Below are 22,709 nucleotides of genomic sequence, written 5' to 3'. Positions count from 1 at the left end.
TTTATGATGTATTGAAATGTTTGGTTGATACACGAATGGGGAAGAAGTTACTTTTAGGACCATTTGCATCTTCATGCAGTAGGTGATCAACAATTAGAATTAACGGTTGGGTTAAAAGACCGTCAGGTGCATCGTGCATCATTAAAGAACAGGGGGAGTCAAATTTTTTCCAATCCACAATTCATTTGGCAAACAGGCCTGAGTATCTCATGAGTACTTCTTTAGCTTCTCGATTCTCAAATTTAAATTATAATGTGCCTCGGTTATGCGATACGTGCATAAATTCAAGTAGGTCTAGCGAACTAAATGAACATTGCCTTTTCTCAAGGGACCTTTCCTGAAATGACCGAATTAGTGCAGTGTCTTTATGTTCACTCCTGTGTACTGATGTCAGATTAAAATCAGAATTTAGCTTTCTTGCTATTAGCTGAATAGACAAAAGTTGAATGTCGGTGCTCCACAAACAGTTATTTGAGGTTATGTTCAATGATGTGGCTGACCTTTGAAGTGGCCCACCAATTGCCCCTTCCCAATAAATATGGAGAGGGAGAGAACGTTTCATGTCACATTTGCCCTCTAAATTTATTCCTGCAAGAACTGTACTAGTTGCATACTGCATGCACTTCTGCATTCTGATGCTTCAAGAGCCACGTATTTTCTCGTCTCAAATTGTTCTAGTTCTGGATGATTTAATTGTGTGGATGAATATTAAGGTGCTTAATGAATCTCTTATTAATCATAAGTACTTGGATATGTCATCAATTTGAATGCAACATATCTGCCGCATATCCTTTTTCCTTTTATTAGGCTAATTCCCAAAATCTGGCTTGTACCTTTCTTATCTCATCTACTTGTTTCTCTTCCAAAAGGAATTTCTCCAGTCACCTTCTTTTGGTGCAGAATTTAATTGCTACTAAACTCGGAGTTCAGAGAATTACAGGCATCACTGTGTTTGACATAACAGAGGCCAAAAGTTATGATCTGTTGCCAGATTGGGAGGTATGTCCTCTTGATCAGTTCTCTGTTTGCAATGGCTATGCAGAAACTTGCTGTGCGCATATCAGACGACTTGGTTCCCTGATATTTTTTGGGCTTTGTCTCATGCTGGAGAGTTTAAATGGACTAATTCTGATTGCTGAATCCATTATGGCTTTGCAAAATTGACATATCTTTGGTTTGAGGACACAGATTAGTACATTAAACTTGGTTGGTTGACCAAGTGTTGACCTCATAATAGGAGAGTAGCCAGGTGAAATTGCGTTGCATAGTGAGCTAGTTGCTCTTTTCCCTTTTTCTTTTTTAACTTTTTCATTTTTCAAACAAAATAACACTGCTGTTTAAACTTTTTTTTTCCTTCAAAATTCAATCCAAATACCAGTACCAATACATTACTTTTATTGGCCAATGTTTACTGGAACTTTTTCTTTAACTTGATGATTGATGATAAGATATGGGATTAATATGCATAATAAGAGCTTCATTATTATGCATTTGATCTATGTTATTTTCTTTATATCTTTCCATAATCAATATTAAGTTTGGATTTATTAGCATATATTAGTCCGTCTCATCGGAAAATAAATATCAACATTTGCCCTAAAATCATGGAAAAGTTGACTTAATAGGTGAACAAATTTTAAGTTATGCTTTATTTTTAACGTTTCACAGTATTATTGGACATCATACCACTGACTGCTTTATACATTGTGTGTTGAGTAGATAAACCACCTTTGAAAGGTTAAAAAATGTGGCACTGTGTTTGGTGAATAATAACAAAATTTTATTTTTTTATTTTTGCTTTTCTAGCAAATTGATAATGACCGCTTTAAAACTTAGAACGACATGAAAGTCTCTAAAAGTAATTTTCTTATCATATTATTTCCCAAGCTTTTCGTTAGATGACTGAGAAAACTCTCGGTACCTATTGCAAGCATATGCTCTTTAATCTAAAAAATTAGAAGGTTTCCTGTGAAATCGTTTCTCCTCCAGAGACTTAAAATTTCATTAAGCCATACAGGTTGTCTGCAAGATGGTTTTGTCCAACAAACCATGCTCGATATGAATTTCTAGTGTTGACTTGGAATTGTTAACATAATTAATGCTATTTCTACATAGCTTTTTGGTTAATCTCTTAATCTAATCTTTTGCTATTGGATGGGGCACATGATATGCTGTTGGTTCGTTTTGTTGATTTCTTCTGCATACTTCCAGATTTTCGTGGATGTCAAGTGATCTATCTTCCCATCTGACCTGTTCCACCATTGGAAGATAACTCCAATTCCATAGTGTTCGAGTTTTGCGAGAAAAAGTTCATTTTGACGATCTTCACAGAAGCCATTGCTTGGTCATTGTACATATCCACCTCAAGTTAGTGCAGATTTCTGCCTGTCAACCCTGTTGGTGAATCTGATCAAGTTTCTGGACGTGCACACAGAATATCTGGTGCGTCAGTTAATTTTTTACCCCCAATTTCTGTCTCAAAGCTAGTGTACTTGTAGGGAGAAGACTGTTTTACATTTCTTTTTTTTGGTCCAACTGTTTTACATTTCAGCGACTGGATTATGTGTATGGTTGTTGATAGTGATGTAATAGTTAAATCCATTTGCATCACCTTGACAATCGAAAAGGAGCAGATTTTATACTAAATACTGCTTGTGTAAGCTACCGAAAGGTGGATATTGCATTCGACAAGCTGTTTTGAAATGGCTGGTAGGTTATTCGTATATTTTGGCTCTCTACCTGTCTATTGCAATATCATTATGTAGACCAAGTTAAAAGGTAGGGCACAAACCTTGTCAATTGTTTATTCATGTTTTGACTATTGTAAGAACATTCTTGCTGTCAGAATGGTTTATCTATTTTTCTCACTGTTATCTATTTGAGTCCTATTACTAACCCACCCAAAAGCTGTTCATCATCAATGATTGAGAAGTATGTACTCCTGATGGATTTTTTCGGTTGACCATTTGAAGCAACAAAAACAGGTAGATATAAACGCTATGAACAAATCGAACTCGCCAAATAGATCGAAAATCTTGGAATCCCAATCATACCTTCCAATGAAGATAAGTTATGAAAACCAAACAAATTAAATTAAGACAGATATCCTAAGTCAGCGCGAGCAGGAAATTACCAAATCCTATTCAAATTTAACCGTAAAGTAGACCTGTGTCAGCTTCCGACTTAAACTCAACTCAATGTCGTAATTCGAATCCTTTTTATTGATGTTCTAAAGGGTCAAATTATGTACATCCGCAAAGAAAAATCAGGGCATGGTACCAAAGTGAGCTTTGAGAGAAACAAACAACAAGAAGTTACAAGCAAGACACTGAAAAACAAACACAAATGCAGGATCGAACTTTCAATTAATCTTTGATTAATGGGTTCCTAGGGGTCATGCATTTTGACCCCAAATTGCCCAATTGGCTTCGCTCCCGACACGTGGCATGGCGTGAACCTTGGACTGGACATCAACCTTGAAATTGGCCCCACACATGACACCCTCGCTGTCAATCCTCGGCATTGCCTTCACTTTGCTCCTTGGATGTTCAAAGCTCATCAATCCGTGCTCGCTATGAAACATACACCCTGCAAAAAAAAAAAAAAAACCTCTTCTGTAATTTAATTATTAAGCATATACTCTCGTCTTTTTAAAACATTTTCAATCACTTGATCATTAATCTCACGATTTTACTTATTACATAAAGAAAATTACAATTACAGCATACAAACCTGCTGGGAATGGAGCAAATGATTTAGCACAGCTCCCTTTCACGATCTCCAAGTTGTCCGAGATTACCAAAGAACCATCTGCTGCGATCCCCCAGAACAGTCTTACCCCTTCTCCTGCTCCCTATATTCATCATCAAAATGAAAGATTTCAAATTTGATCATTTTATTATTCTCCACAAAAATTTGCTAAAATGAACAGAATTGATGTTTATTGAGAACATACAGATGCAGCAAAAATGGTCCCAGCCTTGCTATCGTAGAGCACGAAGCCGTAGTCGCCGTCCAGATCCTTGAGGACCTGATCGGCTGGGTACGGCCCCCGGTCACGGAGGGTCCGGTACGCCTCAATCACGAACATGGCCTCGTCCGTGCCCTTCGATAGGCCGTATTGCTTGATGAGGCTGCACAGGTTGTTTAGGCTGCCCCCGAAAATGCAGTAGATGTTGTCCAAGCCACAGAACAATCTGCCCAGAGAAGGGAACAGAAACACATTCAGCCTAATTCAGGAATTCCCCATTTCAAATGTTCATTGTTCAAAAAGCTCCACTCTCCGGAAAAACTTGGATTCCGATGACCCTTTTTTATTGCCAACATAGTATAGACTATACTCAAATCCATCTGCAATTCTAGCTTGCTTAAAAGCAATTTGAAGGGAAATTGCCATTGGCGCTGTCAATCACATTCTTGATCTCCAATGTATCATTCTAAACTTACCCCGAGAGAGAGAGAGAGAGAGAGAGAGATCAACCTTTGATGAACCGAGTAGGACCTCGGAGGGTGAGCGTAAGTGAGCGCAGCGCCATCTTCGAAGCTAACCGAGAAGGCATTGCTGCTGCTGGGCTGATGAGAAGCCATGAATTCCTCCAAGATCTCTCTGGGAAACTTTGGCTGCCTCGTCGCGGTCTTCGACGGGTTTGGGCTGTTGAGTTCTTGCGGCGGATGAGCCAAACCCTTCTTGAATATCCCCAACATTTTCTTCCCTTCGCAATATCAAAGATCAAACACACCCAGAAGAAGAAGAAGAAGAAGAAGAAGAAACCCAAGCTTGAACGGCTTTTGAGCGACGCTGGAAATCGATCAAACAGTGATTGGAGAGATGGGACGGAGGTGTTCGTTGGTCTTTGGTGCGCATATATATATAGTGGGAAGCCAGTCGTGTCGGGCGTGGAAACGTTATCCATAATGGTGGGCCCAATGACAGCAAGCCACGTGTAATTTTAATCCAAAATTAGATCTATTTCCGGATATAATTTAGTCTTTTTTTCTTTTTTTGGGGTTTGTTTATATATATATATATATATATATATATATATATATATTTTGTCATAATTGTTTATATAGTTAACGATGAGGCCTTAGGCAACGACTGGTGCATCCACGTTAGCTCAATTTCATGTTACTCGATCGATCCAAATCGCACGAATTAGTCGAATGAATATTATTATTGAAATATATTACTTATGAAATATCGGGTAAGCTCGTCTTGCCTATCTGATGAAATGATTCGAATTTTACAAAAAGCATCGAAAGATCGGATCGTGGTAAAAATAACTATCGATCCCTCGTGCCTTTCTGACAATCGAAAGATGTCTATTCGTTAATTGATCCCGACACATGTCTTATAATCGTAGAGAAATATTCGTATAGCACCTTAGATTAGATAAGTCACCCGAGATGTTCACATACATGACATATAGTTGCACAGAAGAATTATTTTCTTTTCTTTTTAAGGGAAAAAAAGGGGAAAATAAAATAAAATAAAATAAAATATGGCAGGAATATTTTATTTTTTTTTAAGCAATAGGAGATTTTTGGTAATAATTATTCTAGGAATCCGAGGAATTGGTCAAAGGTCAAAGGGGCCTTGCCTTATCCACAAAAAATGGCGGGACACTTGACGCCGATCCGAGTCAGCAGCCACCTCGTTCCTGTCGGCTTTCTCCTGGGATCACCGTCATCTCCACGTCTTCCATCTGCACATTTCGTCAATTTCTTTTCATTTTCAATATTTATTCTTTTCAGTAATAAAAAAAATTCGAAATAAAATAAAATAAAGTACACTACCCCAATCCGAGACAGCGAAATCAAGAGGGAACATGTCGTTGACCGCTCCATTTGACTGCCCGCTGGGCCTGACTGTTGTGGCCCAAATCCAGGCCCAAGATAAAAGAAAAGAAGCGGCATTCCACGGCTCCGTCCGTTTCGCGAAAAAAATATATGATTCGGGAAATATTTTCCTGTGAATGAAAATATTAGCTGCATAAATTGCTGCTGATAGCAAAAATATTTTTTCAGTTGTTGATTGTTTCGGTCGATACAACCATTTCTAGGATAAATATTTTCCGAATCATTTATTTTTTCGCGAAATAAAAGTCTATTAAACCATGAACAAAGGTGGATTATCAAAGTTCGTTCGGATTGTTTAGGATGAACATGGATTTCAGTTAGATCCAACATATTTCAAATGTCCCTTTCAGTGGCGAAAGGGCGGGTCTCGCCCGCTTCGGATAATGTCCTTGTGAAGGCTTTGGCTTGGATCTTTTCGGTACTGAACAATCTCGGCATCCGGATTGGCCTAGATCCGAGTCCGTTTCGAGCTGAGCCGGGCTTGGTTTGCAAGCCGTGATAAGGAGTGGAGTCTTCATTGATTTCCAATTCCGCGTGCTTGGATGAAGTTGAATACTTCTTCAGTTCCTTGAAAGGAGCAGTTCTATGGTTCTTAGGTCGATTTCATGCGACTTTCCCTACACAAATGGATCCATGGAATCATTATTGCATGGTACATTTTAGGAGTGAGCAATTGAGAAACGACCCAAACGTGCCCTATCTGGTCGATTCACACGAGGACCGGTTCAGTTCTAGGTTTCAAAGACCGGGAACCGAACCCCATTTGAACCGGGTCGCCTCTAATTTTCCTAATCCTGTTCTTTCCCTTCTCTCTCTCTCTCTCTCGGATTCGCCGCTTACTCAGGCCTTCTTCATTCACGATCTCTCTTGGCCGGCGATTTTACGGCTTGATGACTGGGTAGTGATTGGATAGAGTTTGAGTGATGAGAGGAGTAGCATCAGCAATGTCCTCCGGTCCCAACGTTCTTCTCAACTCCTGCCTTCTTTTACCTTCAGTTTTTGACTCATTGCTCCTGTTCTTTAAAGTTCCTTCCTGTGTACCATAGTCTTGTGAAATCTGCTGTTTAACAATGCTGCCACCACATTTTTTTTTTTGGGGTTCTTTCTTGAGTTTCTGTCATTTTGACATTGTGGGTGACCTTGGAATGAGCTGCTCTAGGTCTGTTTCTTTGCTAGTTGATGTGCGTTTGGGGGATATGCTGGTCCCCTAGTTGACGGTAGAATCAACCGGTTCGGTTCAGGCCGGGTCCTTGGTTAGCAAGGTTGATTTTCAATTCTGAAAATTTGAAACCAACCTTGACAGGACCTTACCGTTCTGGAACCGATCACTTCGGACACATTTTGCTTGGGATTGTATGCTTTGTAATTAGATAATTATTCTTTCGGGATTTTAATTGTAATATATCTAATGTACTTCGTGACATACATTCAGGCCGGATAAATTTTTATTCCATCACTTATCGAAACGAAGTTAGCTTACACTTTGCACTATTGGTCCTAAATTTTTTTTGCGAAAGTGTAATTGGATTCTAAAACTCTCAAAAGCGCAATTTAGTCTTAAAACTTGTCAAATTGGATCAATCAAGTCAATCCGTTAACTCAGTCCAATTCGGCTAACGGAAAATGTTAACGTGACTTTTTTTTATTTTAATTACTCTCTCAAGACACGCAGGCTGACGTGGAATCCGCCAAGCGCCACACTAAGAAGAGCTATGAACTTCTTTTATAATGTATACAGTAAAAAAAGGTTTTAAAAATAAATTGGATAAAAGAAAGAATGATAGTGTAAGAAAAAAAGTAAAATCTTAAGATAATAGAAGGCAAGCATTGGGCCGTTCCGTCTCCGGTGTAGCCGTGAGGTTTCCCGACGAGGCAACGGAAACAAATGGCGATAGGGTTGGAGAGGAGCGGAGTGCGGTTCTTGAGGGTGGTGCGGGTGCGGCCGCCTCGCGGCGAGGCTCGGTTGACGATCGAGTCCGTGGAGGATGGGCTCGTCCCGGCGAATGAGCCGGAGGAGCTAGTCGATGAGCAAATGGGATCGGAGAAAAGGGCTTGAAATCTGCCGCTCTTTCTCGTATGAGGTCTGCTTTGTAACCCACTGAAGGGAACACATCGCACAACATACGGAGCGGAATCACACGAAAATAATATGTACAAGTCTTACTTTAATCATTGATCGTAGAAGTATATCATGATTAACAAACATACCTCGTTTTCGTGTTCAATGGAACTTACAGACTTACGACGTTCTGAAGACGTGATTCTCATTCACGTTTAAAAACCGATAACTACCACGAATGTGGGTCAAGGGCTGTGCTAGCCTACATGGGTGGACCACGGTCCTTTCCATAAATCCCAATACCCACCATTTTGTTTTTCTTCAAAATCGAAAGCCAGAAATAGTAGTTCGACGAGCAGATTGATCGTCGAAATGGACAAAACAAGGGCGAGTGTGAGTCATAATGCTTGTCGGGAAAATGCGGTTGAGTTCTACAGCTTTCAAAATTGTACTTTTCAAAAATTTTAGCTACGCGGTAAGTTTTAGGACTTCTCAGGCATTTATAGAGAAAATTCAAGTGACAATGATCATACAAAATCCTTATCGCGACGAAAATGAATCGATCGCTAAATACATTTTTTGTTCCAAGAATCTACATTAATTCGCGTGGTCGGTAGTCTACTTCGGGCCCCTAAGTCTCTAAGAAGTATCGTCCACAAATGTTTTCTTCTCATTCGCACGAAAAAGATAGCTATGGTCGGAAGTTGAATAAAGATGAGAGAGCGACTTATCAAATAATTCATGTGGACATTGCGTTGCCCACGCAACTTTTCCTGATCTCAAGTTCAATATACATCCATCCGACATAATCGACTAATTAAGTCAAGCACACTCAAGTAATGTCCTAACTTCCTCCAAAGCCATTCGCCTAAGTCAACGTAGATTATGTTTGCATCTATGAAAAAATTTGTGAGACCGCAGCCGGCGGCTCTAAAAACTTAAAACGATAGGTGGAGGGAAACTACGTGCATATGAAAAGCATATAAACCACGTAGAAGAATGTTGGATGCTTCAATACCGCCTCTCGCATGTAAGCCAAATTAGGAATGACGTGTGGAATTTGACGAACAGTGGGCCGCATGTGTGAAATTAAGCTAGGGCAGAAACTGTGTTAATACTATGATAGAATGGTCAATCCAAAAGTTTCAGTTGCTAGTAGGTGGAGCGAGACGATATGTATATAAAGAACGTATAAACCCCGAATACGGATGCAAGATATTTTAAAAAGATATAGCTTGAAGTATGAAATCGACGCAATTTGAAGAGTTTATGGGTCGATTGATGAGGTGCATTTGTGGATTTGGATCTTTCAATTGGAGAAAATTTCAAAGTCCGAGCGTCAAATTGTGATGAATAAATTCGGAAACGCACACTTGAGCCTCATATCGAGATTTATATTTTAGTTCCGCATTGGTTTTACGTCCATGTAATTCAATTTACATGTACTTCCCAATTCCAATGTCGATTGATTGTCGGTTCTTTTCACCGACGAAGTCCGTTGTCCTCCAAACTCTGCTACCATGAATTATATCTATCACTTGTCGATTATAACCAAAATTTTATAAATTTTCCGGTGTCCTAACACATCTAGGCTCCATTTATTTCTTAAAAAAAAGCAATTTGAAAAATATTTTTCTAAAGATAATCGCTTATATCGCTTGTATTAGGATGCACGTGTGAGTTATGTTAGAAAAGTCTCACATCGAAGAATTGATGCGGTATATAGCGGTTAATATATCCTAATTGACCCATAACTCATTGACTCAAACTTTTGAGTAAAAATGGATCTAGCTAGATACGTTAGCGGGCTCGAACTTGAACTCTCTATTGGTAATCTCCCCGGATGAAGATATCGAGCTTTTGCTGCGTACTCCCAATAGTCATTTTCTATTACCTTTTCATGAATGATGAAAATATTTCGCACATTTATTTTTGTAAGATCGTTTTTAAACAAATGAACGGAGCACTAGATTCGCAAAATTCACACGCCAGACAAGCCTCGTTTGCTCATTTTATGCTCGAGGGTGGAAACCGTCTGGCAATCTCGATCGCTCTCCAAGGATATGGAGGTTCCCATCTCCTCGAATTAAAAACAAAATCATCGTATCGGACGATTCGAATCTCTTTCTTCTTCGTTACGGGAACGATGTTTGTGCGCTTGGCGCGATCACATTGTTAAGCGCCCCGTTCGATCAAAATCCAGAGCACGAGAATCCCCAACGTGCGAAGTCTAAGAAAACATCTACATCTCAAATCGATCGATAGGGTTGGTTGCTCGTCTCGACTCGCACGTACGGTTCGGCACGGCACAGAGAGAGAGAGAGAGAGCGCTATTGGGGACTGACACGTGTCGGTCGACCCAGCGGCGTGTCCGGTAGTGGCACAGTAACTCTGTACTACCGCCTTTCGATGGTCTGACGTTTTATCGTACGGAGGATGACTTGGCGTCGTCATCCATGATGACACGGCCTTCGCGATTATTGGCCTCTCGTTCTTTCTCGTGGGCGCCCTATGTCTCGCCCCTTCTAGAGAAGTGGGGTAGGGTCGTTTCATTTGCCCCTCATGCTTTTCAAATTATTTCTTTCGTTTCTCTTTCCGATAAATTAAATACGACAGTCCGTACAGTGATGTCGTATGCCTTTTTAGGTTTATTAATCTTCAATGTCCTCGAGTCCGAAAGATGGGTCGGCGGCCTAGCCACTTCCGTGGATTTTACAGATGCTCGCCGCTTTTTCTCTCGGCCACCGGCATCGGTGGGCGGGGCTTCGAGTGGCGTGGAGTGGTGCCCTGGCCGGTTGCTTTTTAACTTAAATGTTCATCCCGATAATACAACTTCGTTGATCTTCTCTATCGCTTAATTATGTATAGTTCTTTTTTCATATAGTTCAATCTTGCCCACCGAAATTATTCACGTTAAAGTGTTTGACAGTACATCTACTATGCACGTGGAAGGAGTTGAAATATCGTATTGGCGGGAAGGTCGCTTTTAACATTGTCGTGCTCAAATTCGTTTGCTATCTTCCGAAAATTTAAGTAGTCTCCTTGAACTTTAGGGGAGGACGTATTCAAATGCTACTAATTCCTCGTGCTTCTCTTCTTGTGTCTTGCAAATGGCTATGGAGGAAAGATCTTCAATGCGAGGTTGAGTTTTTCTTCTAACATTTGGTTGAGATTTCAAGTCCCAACTTGGACCGAATCCAATGTAAATCTTCCGAAGAATATCTTCATGTCCAAAAGCAAATAACGTCGTTTGTCCTTTCATCAATGAAGAAACGATCGGCTGCTGAGAAAAAACCAATGTGAAAAGAGACGTGAACAAATTGGGTTTTGGCAGCAGCAAGGTTGACAAAATTTTCAACTTTTTTTTTAAATAGCCACCAAGAAACCCTAGCGCAAGACAAAACATTTCGAAGAGGAGATGACGTCCATGAAGAGTTCGAAGATTTATTGTTAGAATGTCGCCCACAGACCACAGATATAGAAAAAAACAACCAATAAGGAATATTTAACACTAGCTGGATCGGGCATGACACGTGAAATTTGACGAACGGGGACTCACACAAGGAATAAACTCGGGCGAAACATGACTTTGGTATCATACCAAAATGTCCGATCCAAAAGCTTAAATTTTAATTATTCCCGCATAAGCAGATACCTTCATCCGAGGAGATTGCCAAGAGGAAGGACAAATTCAAACTTCAAGTGTTCCCGCATATACAGATACCTTCATTCGAGGAGATTTCCAAGAGAAAGGAAGTCTAAGTTCGAGCCATACACCACAATACCTACCTTGGGATTCCATTAACCAATCAATACCATCTTGTTGTGAGAGCGGACAACAGAAAATTGAAACCTTTAGTACGGGAGGGAGACCAAGTCCAAAGCGTCACCATATCGAGTTAAAAGGTTTAAGCTAATAAGTTATAAATCAAGTGTGGTATTTTTACCACTACCTTACCATCACCACACTGGACTTTCCATTAATCACAAAGTTTGCTTATATCTTTGACGAGGAAAGTTGTGGCAGAGGAGTGCATTCGTAGAATAGAAAAAAGTTTGACTCAAAAGTTCACAAAATAAATGGTGACATATGGTTGAGAAAGATATTTATTCATTAACGTTAAATTTTCACTTTGGTGATTTCATTGCTCGTGACAACTGTTAGAATGTCTAATTCAAAAACTTAAATCTATATGTGGAGGTAGTCCACATGTGTCTAAAGAACATATAAACCCCGTTGACAAGTGCTGTGAGATACTTTCGACACCCCTCGCGTGAAGCCGGATTAGGGAGGAATGGCATGTGAAATTTGTTGAGTGGAGTGCCGTAGGAGTGAAATAAACCGAGCCTAAACATGGGTGCGATATTCTATCGGAATATCCGACCCGAAAATATCGAAACTTATAGGTCTCATTGACAAACGAGCCCCGTATGTATATTAATAGCACGATAATTAATCGCGTCGGCAAGCGAGAACGAGATGCTTTAATGAAACAAATCGTTGTCGAACTTTAGACTTGTGGAGCTCGGGCAGTTTGAAGTTGTTTTCACGGAGCAACGAGCGCAAGGAGGGGTCGTCCACGCACAAAGAAGGTATATTCGCTACTGTGAGGGTATGTCTAGTACTAGTAGTATAGTTAATAGTCATAGCTGTCTGGTGTAATCAACAGTACAAGTGATGTCCACAATTAGTAGGTCTTTATATATAGATAGAAATCTCAATTGTTTTTTTCACAAATGAAGTTTATAATATTTCTTAATTGATGCAAATAAGTAAACCTTTGCATGTATCTGCACAATATATAAAGCCAACTTTCAATTTCGTTGTCCGCTTTTCATACCACGAAGATATTGTCATGTCAACAAATACAGACAATATAAAAGTTAATACCACGAAAAATATCAAACTGGTACATCTATTACAAACTTACCTCGAATTATTTTTTTACCACAACAAACCTCCAAACTAGTACATCCGTGATAAATTTGCTCCAAACTAATTTTTTACCACAAAAAACCCTAAACTTGTGACAAATTTACCCTTATTGGTTTCCGTTAAATTTTATTATCGAATTGCTGATTTGGATGACACGCGACAGTTGACGGGTGTATTAGTTTGGGTTTTTTTTACCCTTTTTCTATCACTAGATGTATCAACTTGAGACTTTTTGTGGTATTAATCCAATTTAACTTAAACTAACATAGGATAAATTTATCACGGATACACCATTTTGGGATTTTTGGTAATCAAAAAATTAATTTGGATAAATTTATTGCGGATGTACCAATTTGGGGATTTTCGTGATCAAAAAAATTATTTGAGATAAATTTTTCATGGATGTAGCAATTTAGAATTTTTAGTGATAAAAAAAATATTTTTTGGTAAATTTGTCGCTGATGTAGCAATTTGAAATTTTTTGTGGTAAAAAAAATAATTTGAGATAAATATACTAATTTTAGGTTTTTCGTGGTATTAACTCAAAATATAAAGAGAACATTAACTTGACTAAAAATCATATATCTTCTGACAGTTACCCAACATATAGGTTAACTTTATGAGCACATTTCCTCACCGTCAATATTCATGGATATTCTCTACTGAAAATCAATCCAAGTCCTTCTCGAATCGGCCCATGTTTAAAGAAAGAAAATATAAATCCTGTAAGTTTTTAAACACTATAAAGAATAGGGTTCTTCCTTTTTTTGGATATGGGAGATTTCATTGAATTCGTTATCCTGACAAATTAAGCATTTGTGGATTGACTTTTACCATAAAGATATTGCTTAAGTAGTTCAAAGGATGAACTTTTGAATGAAAACTTCGAGACCGAATCCAGGTTTTAAATGTGATATAAATATCGATGTGGGAGTATCAAACTCTATTGAAGATATTCAAACTCACAAACCCGACTCACACCGCGTCGATCAAACCAATCCCTTTCCGATATTTAAGTAAGCATAGGTGGAGTACATTTGAATTTTCAAGATAGATTTTCTAGAAGTTGAAGAATAAGATCTAATTTGGCTAGGCCAGGGCCGGAGGAGGGTCTTATCCTAATCTTTTTAAATTTGATTAGGTTTAGATTTCCTGGTTATAGCGGATTATCCAATTCGAATACTTTTTCAAGTTTAGCGTGGCTTTCTCATTTGACTAGGTTTATTAGCCTGCGTTGGTATTTTAATTTCCGTGGGTTTCCCCAAATTGATCGTCATCCTGTCGAGGGGGCCCCACTTAATGCCTATGTCCGAGACGGTCAAGTACAGCGGGCCCCGCTCGTGCCCCCATGTTACTTGTCGTTTAGCAACCTGTCAACCGGCAATATCCGGTGGCACCCCGCCCTTTAAATGCCATCCCGTCCCCAGCTCTGCTTCTTCATCCCTCCCGAGCCCGGAAAAGCTCTGCGCTTTCCCTCCACCGCAGCTTTCGCGAACCTTCGCTCTCCCAATCTCGACCTCGACGTCTCCCCTCTCTCTCCCCGTATTTGCATGGCAGTGAGATTGCTGGCGAATGAGATATCCGACCTGTGCCTCGGGAAGCCCGCGCTGAGGTGCCTCTCCACCGCCGCCACCGTCGGCGACGCTCTCTCCGCCCTCAGGAAGTCCGGTGACGCCGCCGTTAGCCTGTGGAGCTGCGACGATCTCCCGCCGAGCGAGGCCACGACCGATCGCGAGAAAGGCGGATGCGTGTGCGTGGGCAAGGTGTGCATTGTGGACATCGTCTGCTTCCTGTGCAGGGAAGAGAACCTCGCCGATCCGGCCGCCGCGCTTCGGTCTAAGGTCGAAGCGATCGTTCCGAAGGTCGCTGGCCTTGTCAGGCACTTGGAGCCCCACGCCAGGTTCGTATATTGGCGGATTCCTGGTTTCGGCGCTTATATCTGTTGAGATCCGATTAGATTATGGAGTTTCGGCGAGAAATTCAAAGAATCCTGATATGAATGCACGATTTGATGCTTCTTTCTGACTTGCAATGTCAAAATTGAACCTTTTGTGGCTACTTTGATGAGAATTAGTTTCGTTTGATGATTAAGTAACTTAATTACGCGCATACCTGAATGAAATTGTATGTCGATTTTCCCTTAAAACTGTGGCTCTTCATGATCCTAATTCCAGTCATGTGTTCGTTCTTCTGTTCTGTGTCTTGTCCGAATCTTAGGGAGGAGTTCATGGAATGTTCATATGATTTTTACATTTGGTTCTTCGTTGGAACGTTCAATGTTGTAATTCTACGATTGTTTCTGACTGTTATGATGAGAATTTGGTTTAATTTCATGATGCCACCAACTTCAATGTAAAAGGAAGTGTCTTTGCGACAGTATCTGTGTGTCGATTTTGCCTTGATTTTGTTCTTGCCTCTGCACGTTGAACGCATTTGACAGACTCTGTCTCTTCTGTTTCCAGCTTGTTGGATGCGATTGAGCTGATCCTTGAAGGCGCGCAGAACCTGGTGGTGCCGCTGCGATCTCGCAGGGGAGCGATCCCGAGGAAAAACCTCCTCCACCACCATCGTGAATACTGTTGGCTCACGCAGGAGGACATCATTCGATACCTCCTCAACTTCATCAATCTCTTTGCCCCCACACCGGCCCTTCGGATAAATTCTCTCGGCATCATCGACACCGATTCGATCCTTGCCGTGCACTATTACGACCCTGCTGCATCGGCCTTGCGTCTGATCCCCGAATCCAACCTCAAGCAAACTGCGGTGGCCATCGTCGACGACGAAGGCCAGCTGATCGGCGAGATCTCGCCATTGACTCTCAGTTCCTGTGACTTGACTGTATCAGCTGCTGTTTTGACGCTATCTGCCGGAGATCTCATGGCGTACATCGATTGCGGTGGTCCGCCGGAAGGCTTAGTTCGTCTGGTGAAGGAAAGATTGCAAGAGAAGAACTTGGTCACGTTTTTGGAATCACTGGAGGAGGAATTAGCGTTTTCTTTGCCGTCTGCGTCTTCCTCTTCGTCAGATGAAGAGTTTGGGTGCGTGAGGAATGGGAGAGTCGGAGGCTACTCCGCGAGGATGGTGAGGAGGTCAGAGGCCATCATGTGTTATCCGAGCTCTTCGCTCGTCGCAGTGATGATTCAGGCGCTTGCGCACAGAGTTAGTTATGTCTGGGTCGTGGAGGAAGACGGAAGCCTCGCTGGGATCGTCACCTTCAAGAGCATGTTGAGGGTCTTCCATGAACGGCTAAGGTCCATGAGCTGAAACAGAGCAAGGCGAAATCCAAGATTGATGAACTGAATCTCTGATTAAACAGGCTCATGAACATGGCAGAGATTGAATGCTGGGAATGTCACAAGTTTTGAGGATGTGAACTTTAGTCAAATCTTAAATCTATTTCCTGTTTTTCCAATGATGGGAACCGACCATTGATTGCTGAAGTTAGGGATGAAATTCAACTATTGAGATTGATGATGTGAGAGCAATCTCAAAGCTTTGCATCATTTTCTGTAGGATGGTTTGCTTAGTGCATTATTTGAGTTAGGTACACTGACTATATTCTCTTCCACGCGCTACTGTCCGACGGCAGCATATGTGCCGGTGGCCCGAACCTGGCTGAGCTGAGCCATCAGCCTTCGCTTGTCGATGACGGGAAGGCTTCGTTCGTTAAAGGGTTCTTGCACGCCCGGGACCGGATAGACTTGTTAAACAGTGTGTTGGTCGGGTTTGGATTGGCTCAAAATGATATAGACGCATTTAATCCGTTTATAATCCACTTATTGCAATGCATCCGATCTATATTCATAATACACTTTCATATCTAATTCAATTTAGGAAAATTCATACCTAAATTGAGTTGAAAATGTGAAATAAGTGAGAGCGAGATCGAATAAAGGTAAGGGAAAATGAAGAGAGTTATATAGAGATAGATTGTGTCCAAATAAATTGTAAATCTTTTACAACACATTTGTGATCTATTTAGCATTCATATTATATTTAAATTTATTTATACACCATTTATTGAATATAACTAACTAATTTAACAACTCACTACAAGAAAAAAAACCCATCATAATCATTTAAGAAAGGAGTTTATTATCCATTTTAACAACTCTAAAACGAGAAAATTATTAGAAAAAGTTATAAATCTGTTGCATTCTTGCTAATTTAGACCTAAACATTTTAAGTTTGCCGATTTAATCATAAATTTTTTCTCCGACCAAAAAAAAAAAAAACTCGTAAATCTTTTCACTTCTTACAAATTTAATCTTATTGGTTGAAAATCATTGATGTGGACGTCGGCCACCTATGTGGCACAAAAGACTTTGACGTTGATAATTTGTAATAATATTTTAATATATTCTACGAATTTTGTTATTAACTTTATTCTTTTTTTTTTCTTCTAGTTTCTTCTTTGGCGGCTAGCGATTGGGCGCTAGGCAAGGCCCATGCGGTCACGACCGAGGCCGGCGAGGCTAATGCGGCTTTGGTCGAGGCCGGCCTCACCTAGATCTAGGTGAGGGTCGAGGCCCTCGCCCGCTGTTGGCAAGGGCTTTGCAATCCTCTGCGAGGGCCCGGAGACACGAAAAGAAGAAAAGAAAAAAAATTAATAAAAAAATTAAAAAGTACTAAAATATTATTAAAAATTGTTCAAGTTAAAATCGTCCGTACCACGTAAGACGGTCGGCTTCTACGTCACCCATTTTTCACCAATAGGATTGATTGGAAAAAAGTGAAAATGTTTAGGACTGAATCGGTAAAAAATTTAAGGTTGAATTGGTAAAAGTGTAATAAGTTTACGATTTTTTTTTACAATTTTTCCGATCTAGAACCGATGGATGATCCCGAGCCTCATATAAGACAATAAAATGCACCTTGCAGTCCTACCTAGCCTATGTTCTAAGGGCATCATACTTCAAGTCTTGGACCCGAGTAAAATCCTTAAACTGCTTCGTCTAAACTCCGAGACGTTAAATTCGGGAATTCCTAGGATGGTGAAATAGGAAAAATATTTTCTTTCAATTTAGGGAGCTAATGGTGGAGAAGGTAGACTCTACGTCATCTTCGAATGGCTAATACTAGTAGGATCGTATAGTAGCGTCCTGCGCCCGAATAAATTATCAGAACTACCCTATGTTCTAATTAATATCCAAGGCCACCCCACTACAGGTCTTTTAATTGAAACGCATCGATCAACGAGGTCCGGTGAAACACCCCCTTTTTTGTCGGGTGAAATTTGTTTGGGTCCCAAAAACGACGACGGACAAATTAAAAATAGAAAGAAAGAAATAAACAAAAAAGAAAATGAAAATGAGGAATGTGAAAAATAAGGGAGGCGTCATTCTTTTTTGGTAAAATTTTGGAGGCTCATATGTTTATCCACATGATGTATTAATTAATTACTTTAATCCGGATAAGGTCGTGAATACTTCCTAGTTCGTAATTTTCAATATTAATTTTCTTTCCTGTCAGAAACTCAGAGATATTATTGGATAATATTTGTCAAAATCAGCTCTATCTGTCCGTACACTGCCCCACACGCGCTCCCACTCCACGACAGTCACCGCCATAAATTCCTCCGACGTGTCTTCTTCCTCTTCCTCTTCCTCTCGCCGCCCTTCTCCTCCTTTTTCTAGATATGCACGCGATCGTCGACGGCGGAGCGGAAGGGGCCTCGGGCTAGGGTTTCTGGTGGTGGGCTCCGACGAGGGTCTTTCTCATCTTCCTCGCGGTGGGTTTTGATGGTGTTTGTCCGGTGAGGACTGGGAGGTTTGGTTTGTGGGGTGGTGTGGGGTGGTGTGGGGAAGAGTAGGAAGGAGATGTACATGGGGTCGATGCGCAAGTCCTTCAAGGACTCTGTCAAGGTGCTGGAAGCTGATATCCAGCACGCCAATACACTGTGAGTGAGCTTCGCATTTGGCGTTCGATCATCTGCTTCTTCAGTCTTGATTTCTGATTTTTGGTCGCAATTTTGTTTGTTGAGCTGGCAAATGGGTAGGTGAGTTCAGTTCTCTGTTGCATCTGGGCTCTGATTTCGCTTGCTGATAATTGCTGGTCCTGTTTGAATTTGTTCCTTGCCTTTTGCTTCTGAAGTTTGTTGCGTCTCGTTTTCGTTTTCTGAAGGATGAAGTTAGCATAATTTTTCAATTATTGGACAGTGCACTGTCAATCGCTAATTTAGTTTTTTCTGAAGGAAGTCACTTGGGTATTGCTAATGTACGGTGCCTGTCTTTGCAATGCGAAGTTAATGTTTCCGCTTACCTGGTCTTACCCGACTGTTAATCTGCAGTGGTTGGGGGAAAGAAAAACTTGTTAGAAAGTGGAAATGAGCTTCCTTCAGCTCATGTTTATCTGTTCTTAAGGCTTTCAGATTTGTGATTGATTCCCATTTTTTGTTCTCTATGGAATTCTTACACAATTGCCTGCTTGAGCTGTTAACTTCACCAGTTTGGAATGTGTGCCCGCTCTGCATGCATGTCTGGAATGTCTTTTTTGGGGAGATCTTTACTCTGCAAATGCCGCGCAGGGCTTCAGATTTTCCAAGGGATTGTGATGGTGCGTGTCTTCAAATGAGATTGTCATATAGTGCAGCTGCACATCTGTTGCTTTTTCTTGTGCAATGGACAGACTGCCACCTTGCTGGTGCCCTTGGGTTCTTAAGAATTCTTATTTATAAGGCATGAAAAGTTTTTTCCTTTTCGATTCATTGGCAGCATGTCCAAAACTTTTATGTGTATGGATATCTGACCCCAAGATTTTCTCTGTGGTAGGTTCATGTCGATGGCACGACAACCATGTCTATTCATGAAAGAAAAGCAAGTATCAGAGAGTTCTATGGTAAAATTTAACGTTTCCAAGTGATTGATCTAGCTTTGTGGTGATATAGTTGCTCCACATTGCACCTGTCCCCTGATTCAGTGTTGCCATTGTTTACCAGCTGTAATTTATCCATCTTTGATGCAACTTCAGAGAGGCATTACAGATGCTGAAGAGAAAATGCAGAAGGCAGTATGCATGGAGAGATACTGCAAGAGAGAGGAAGAGGAACATACACAGCACTCAGATGTAGATACTGAAAGGGAAGACGAATGTGGAATATGCATGGAGTTGAATAGCAAAATAGTACTGCCTAACTGCAACCATGCTATGTGCTTGAAATGCTACCGTGATTGGTAATCCTTTAGACCTGCCAATTGCAGGACGCACAGCCTTTTTTGTTACTTTTTTTCAACTGACGCAAATATTAGCTGGGTTATTGATCTTGAGCTGTCCTTCTTCCCCCCTTCCCTCTCCTTCCCTTTTTTCCTCCTCCTCCTCCTCCTCCTTTCCATTTCTCTACCCTCTCTTTAATTTTCGTCAGCAAATTCCTCAATGTTTAAATAGTTAAATCCCTATGTCTTTTTCCTTATTTGTGTGGTGGGTTGTGGGGGAGGGGTTTGGAGAAGTGAATTTGTACTTCTAAGCATCTTGCCTCCTCCTCTCTTGAAACAATAGTATAATTGAATTAGTAAGTCTTTCTTTTCTCTTTTGATATGGGGGGATCCTTAAGAGAGTTCACAATCCACATCAGCTGTCAGGGATGGTTCTTTGACATGTTGAAATTGTTCTGTGGGTTACCATCTCGTGAATTTTTTGACAAGGAAAAGTAGTCCAACAGATACGTTATGTTTCATTACTAGCAATTTCTTTTTGGAATGACTCTCGTAGTAGATTCTAGAAGCGACCATGGCTATAACTTCTGATAGAAGAGTGGTATTCCTAGATGAATAATTCCATATAGGAGAAAAAACAATGATTGACTGGTTTCCATAATAGAGGATCTTTAGGTGGGTGAGGAATTAAAGAGAAGGAAAAAGGAGAGGAGGAGGGGGATGGTATATAAATAAAACTTTTCTAAAACCCTAAACCGCCCTGTTGGAGAGGGTTAAAACATTGGGAGGGGTCTTTCTCTGGAGTTTGTTCTGTGTGGACTGAAAAAAGCAGCTCTTGGAGAGGAATTTCTTCGACCCAAAAAAAAAAGAGGGATTTCAAGATTGGAGCTCTGGACATGATGCTTTGACAATACCCTTGTCTGCTCTGAAAACTCCAATGGTTATACTTGGGTGCCTTTTTTGTCTTCCTAAGATGTTGTACTCTTGCTTTCTCGAGAGCCTTTTAATCCCCATGATTCTTCTGTAGATACTATGACATTTGTATTTTCCTTTTGCCAAACCCAGAAAAAAGGTGGTTTTATAAGTATTATTGCAGCTTTAAGGAATTTTAATCTATTGCTGCTGCCTCAATAGTCGCAAGGATGGCCCTTTTCCATTATTGTGAAATGTACAGAAGCAATTTGTAATTGCTAAGGGGCGGACAAAGTGTACAAATCCAACTGGGTATGAATATTAATGATCCTAGTACGCAGTCCCAATGGTCAAATATTTTCCCACTTCATGAAATGCAATTCTTGTAATATGTCTTTTGGTTTTCTGCAAAGGGCATATTTGTCCTATTAAGAAACAGGTTGTGCTCCGATATAATAGAAGGTTTTGTCTAGAAGGTTTTTCTAACATGGTCCTGGAATTTGTCTCCATAATTGTTGAAGGTTTGATCTCCCATAATCAGCTGTTCTAAGTAAATTTTTCACTGGGGGTTTTTCACATGGTATCGTAATGTTATTTCATAAGGTTTGAAGTGTTAATGCACATAGGTTTCTATATCAGTGTCACCCATGCTGGTTATGACTAATGAGTATCAGAAACTGCCCATAAGACTTTCTCACCAAGGGAGGGGGACTTGGTATTCTTTTAATATAGAATAGTATGTGTTGCCAGTCTCGCAGAAGCCAATCTCACAGAATTATCTGTCTTGACCATTCTTTATCTAGCTTGATAATGGTCTCTTTTGGGAGGACAGCGATATTTTGATCAAGTAGTTGAATGTTCTGTTCTCTGTTGTCTGAAGTATGCTCTGGCAAGCTGCTGCATATATACTGACTTTGGATATGCCTTCTGTCACATGAAATTCAAAATATGAAGAATTGTTATTGCATGCTTAGCAATGTTTCTTATGCAAACTGATCAATTAGAGGTTATTGCTTTATGCTGAAGTATTTCTAGCTGAGGTCTTACCTGATTAAATAAATGGCTATGCATCTTTGAAGCAAGAACCTGTCATGAAGAAACAATTAGCCGCATCTATATATTAAGAGCTATTTGCTCTCCGTGCAGGAGCAAGAGTTTTCCATCCTTAAAACCTCTTTGAATTTTGCAGGAGAATGAGATCGCAATCATGCCCTTTCTGTCGCGACAGTTTGAAGAGAGTGGACTCTGGTGACCTCTGGGTACTTACTGACACCAGGGACATAGTGGACATGCAGACAGTAACCAGGGAGAATCTTAGGAGTCTCTTCATGTACATAGATAAGTTGCCAGTGATAATTCCTGATACCCTTTTTGACACCTATGATTCTCACCTCAGGTGAATGGCACAACTTGAGCTAGTTCTTTGCACAGTTTTCTTTTGATTTCTCCCCTTAATAACCAATTCATGGTTGGTAAGTTGTGGGCTGGATGGCCTTAAGTTCATTGCAATTCTATGTATAAACTCCTTGCAAGATGAACTTAGCACTTGTGTATACATGTTTGTATAGATTGAACTTCCTTGAAATGTGCGTACCTTTCGATTTTAATACTGTGCCTTACTTAACACTTGTAGTTGCGTTCTTTTTGAAAAATGGAGATGCGTGCGATGACGCCCATGGGGCTCATGATTAATCACTTGCACAGAACATCTATTATGGTCCTATGTACATTCATCATGAGAACATAATGGAATTAAATGACCCGGCATGGTCTCATCTTCCCTGGTTCT

General features: G+C 40.4%; 4 protein-coding genes across 8 annotated transcripts in view; 3 read left to right on the top strand and 1 right to left on the bottom strand.

Moving 5' to 3' along the window:
• LOC115739823 (trafficking protein particle complex subunit 13) overlaps positions 1–20,052 on the top strand; it is a 25,449-nt gene extending 5,397 nt beyond the window's left edge. For 2 of the 3 annotated variants that reach the window (XR_007199725.1, XR_007199724.1), the window contains 4 exons: positions 901–999; positions 2,212–2,486; positions 15,807–15,817; positions 20,042–20,052. Coding sequence is in view for 1 of the 3 variants with exons in the window: in XM_030673103.2 (XP_030528963.1) it covers positions 901–999; positions 2,212–2,232 (120 nt within the window). In the remaining 2 variants the exon portion in view is untranslated. Of the gene's footprint in view, positions 1–900; positions 1,000–2,211; positions 2,504–15,806; positions 15,818–20,041 lie in introns of those variants that run through there. The other variant, XM_030673103.2, reaches the window with a different exon arrangement.
• On the bottom strand, positions 3,198–4,843 carry LOC115739825 (stem-specific protein TSJT1-like). The gene is made up of 4 exons (XM_030673105.2): positions 4,481–4,843; positions 3,956–4,196; positions 3,733–3,853; positions 3,198–3,588 (listed from the first exon to the last, which is right to left on the bottom strand). The coding sequence occupies exons 1-4, from the start codon at positions 4,702–4,704 to the stop codon at positions 3,395–3,397; spliced, it is 780 nt and encodes a 259-aa protein (XP_030528965.1). The 5' UTR covers positions 4,705–4,843; the 3' UTR covers positions 3,198–3,394.
• On the top strand, positions 14,304–16,336 carry LOC115739824 (CBS domain-containing protein CBSX5-like). Its single transcript, XM_030673104.2, has 2 exons — positions 14,304–14,754; positions 15,317–16,336. Exons 1-2 carry the CDS (start codon positions 14,405–14,407, stop codon positions 16,119–16,121), a joined length of 1,155 nt encoding a protein of 384 aa, XP_030528964.1. The 5' UTR covers positions 14,304–14,404; the 3' UTR covers positions 16,122–16,336.
• LOC115739716 (E3 ubiquitin-protein ligase AIRP2-like) lies at positions 18,453–22,527 on the top strand. 3 transcript variants are annotated; one of them, XM_048285339.1, is made up of 5 exons: positions 18,453–18,756; positions 19,392–19,534; positions 19,628–19,694; positions 19,795–20,029; positions 22,110–22,527. In XM_048285339.1, the coding sequence occupies exons 2-5, from the start codon at positions 19,427–19,429 to the stop codon at positions 22,318–22,320; spliced, it is 621 nt and encodes a 206-aa protein (XP_048141296.1). In that variant the 5' UTR covers positions 18,453–18,756; positions 19,392–19,426; the 3' UTR covers positions 22,321–22,527. The 3 variants fall into 3 exon arrangements, with proteins under 3 accessions (XP_048141296.1, XP_030528799.1, XP_048141295.1); XM_030672939.2 differs by having other exon boundaries at positions 19,384–19,534; XM_048285338.1 differs by lacking the exon at positions 18,453–18,756 and having other exon boundaries at positions 18,783–19,534.
• The last annotated feature ends 182 nt before the right edge of the window (positions 22,528–22,709 follow it).

The sequence above is a fragment of the Rhodamnia argentea genome, chromosome 9, assembly GCF_020921035.1.
Source record: "Rhodamnia argentea isolate NSW1041297 chromosome 9, ASM2092103v1, whole genome shotgun sequence".
NCBI lineage: Eukaryota > Viridiplantae > Streptophyta > Magnoliopsida > Myrtales > Myrtaceae > Rhodamnia > Rhodamnia argentea.
Note: the sequence above shows the minus strand (reverse complement) of the source record. Positions and strands in the feature narration are given on the sequence as shown.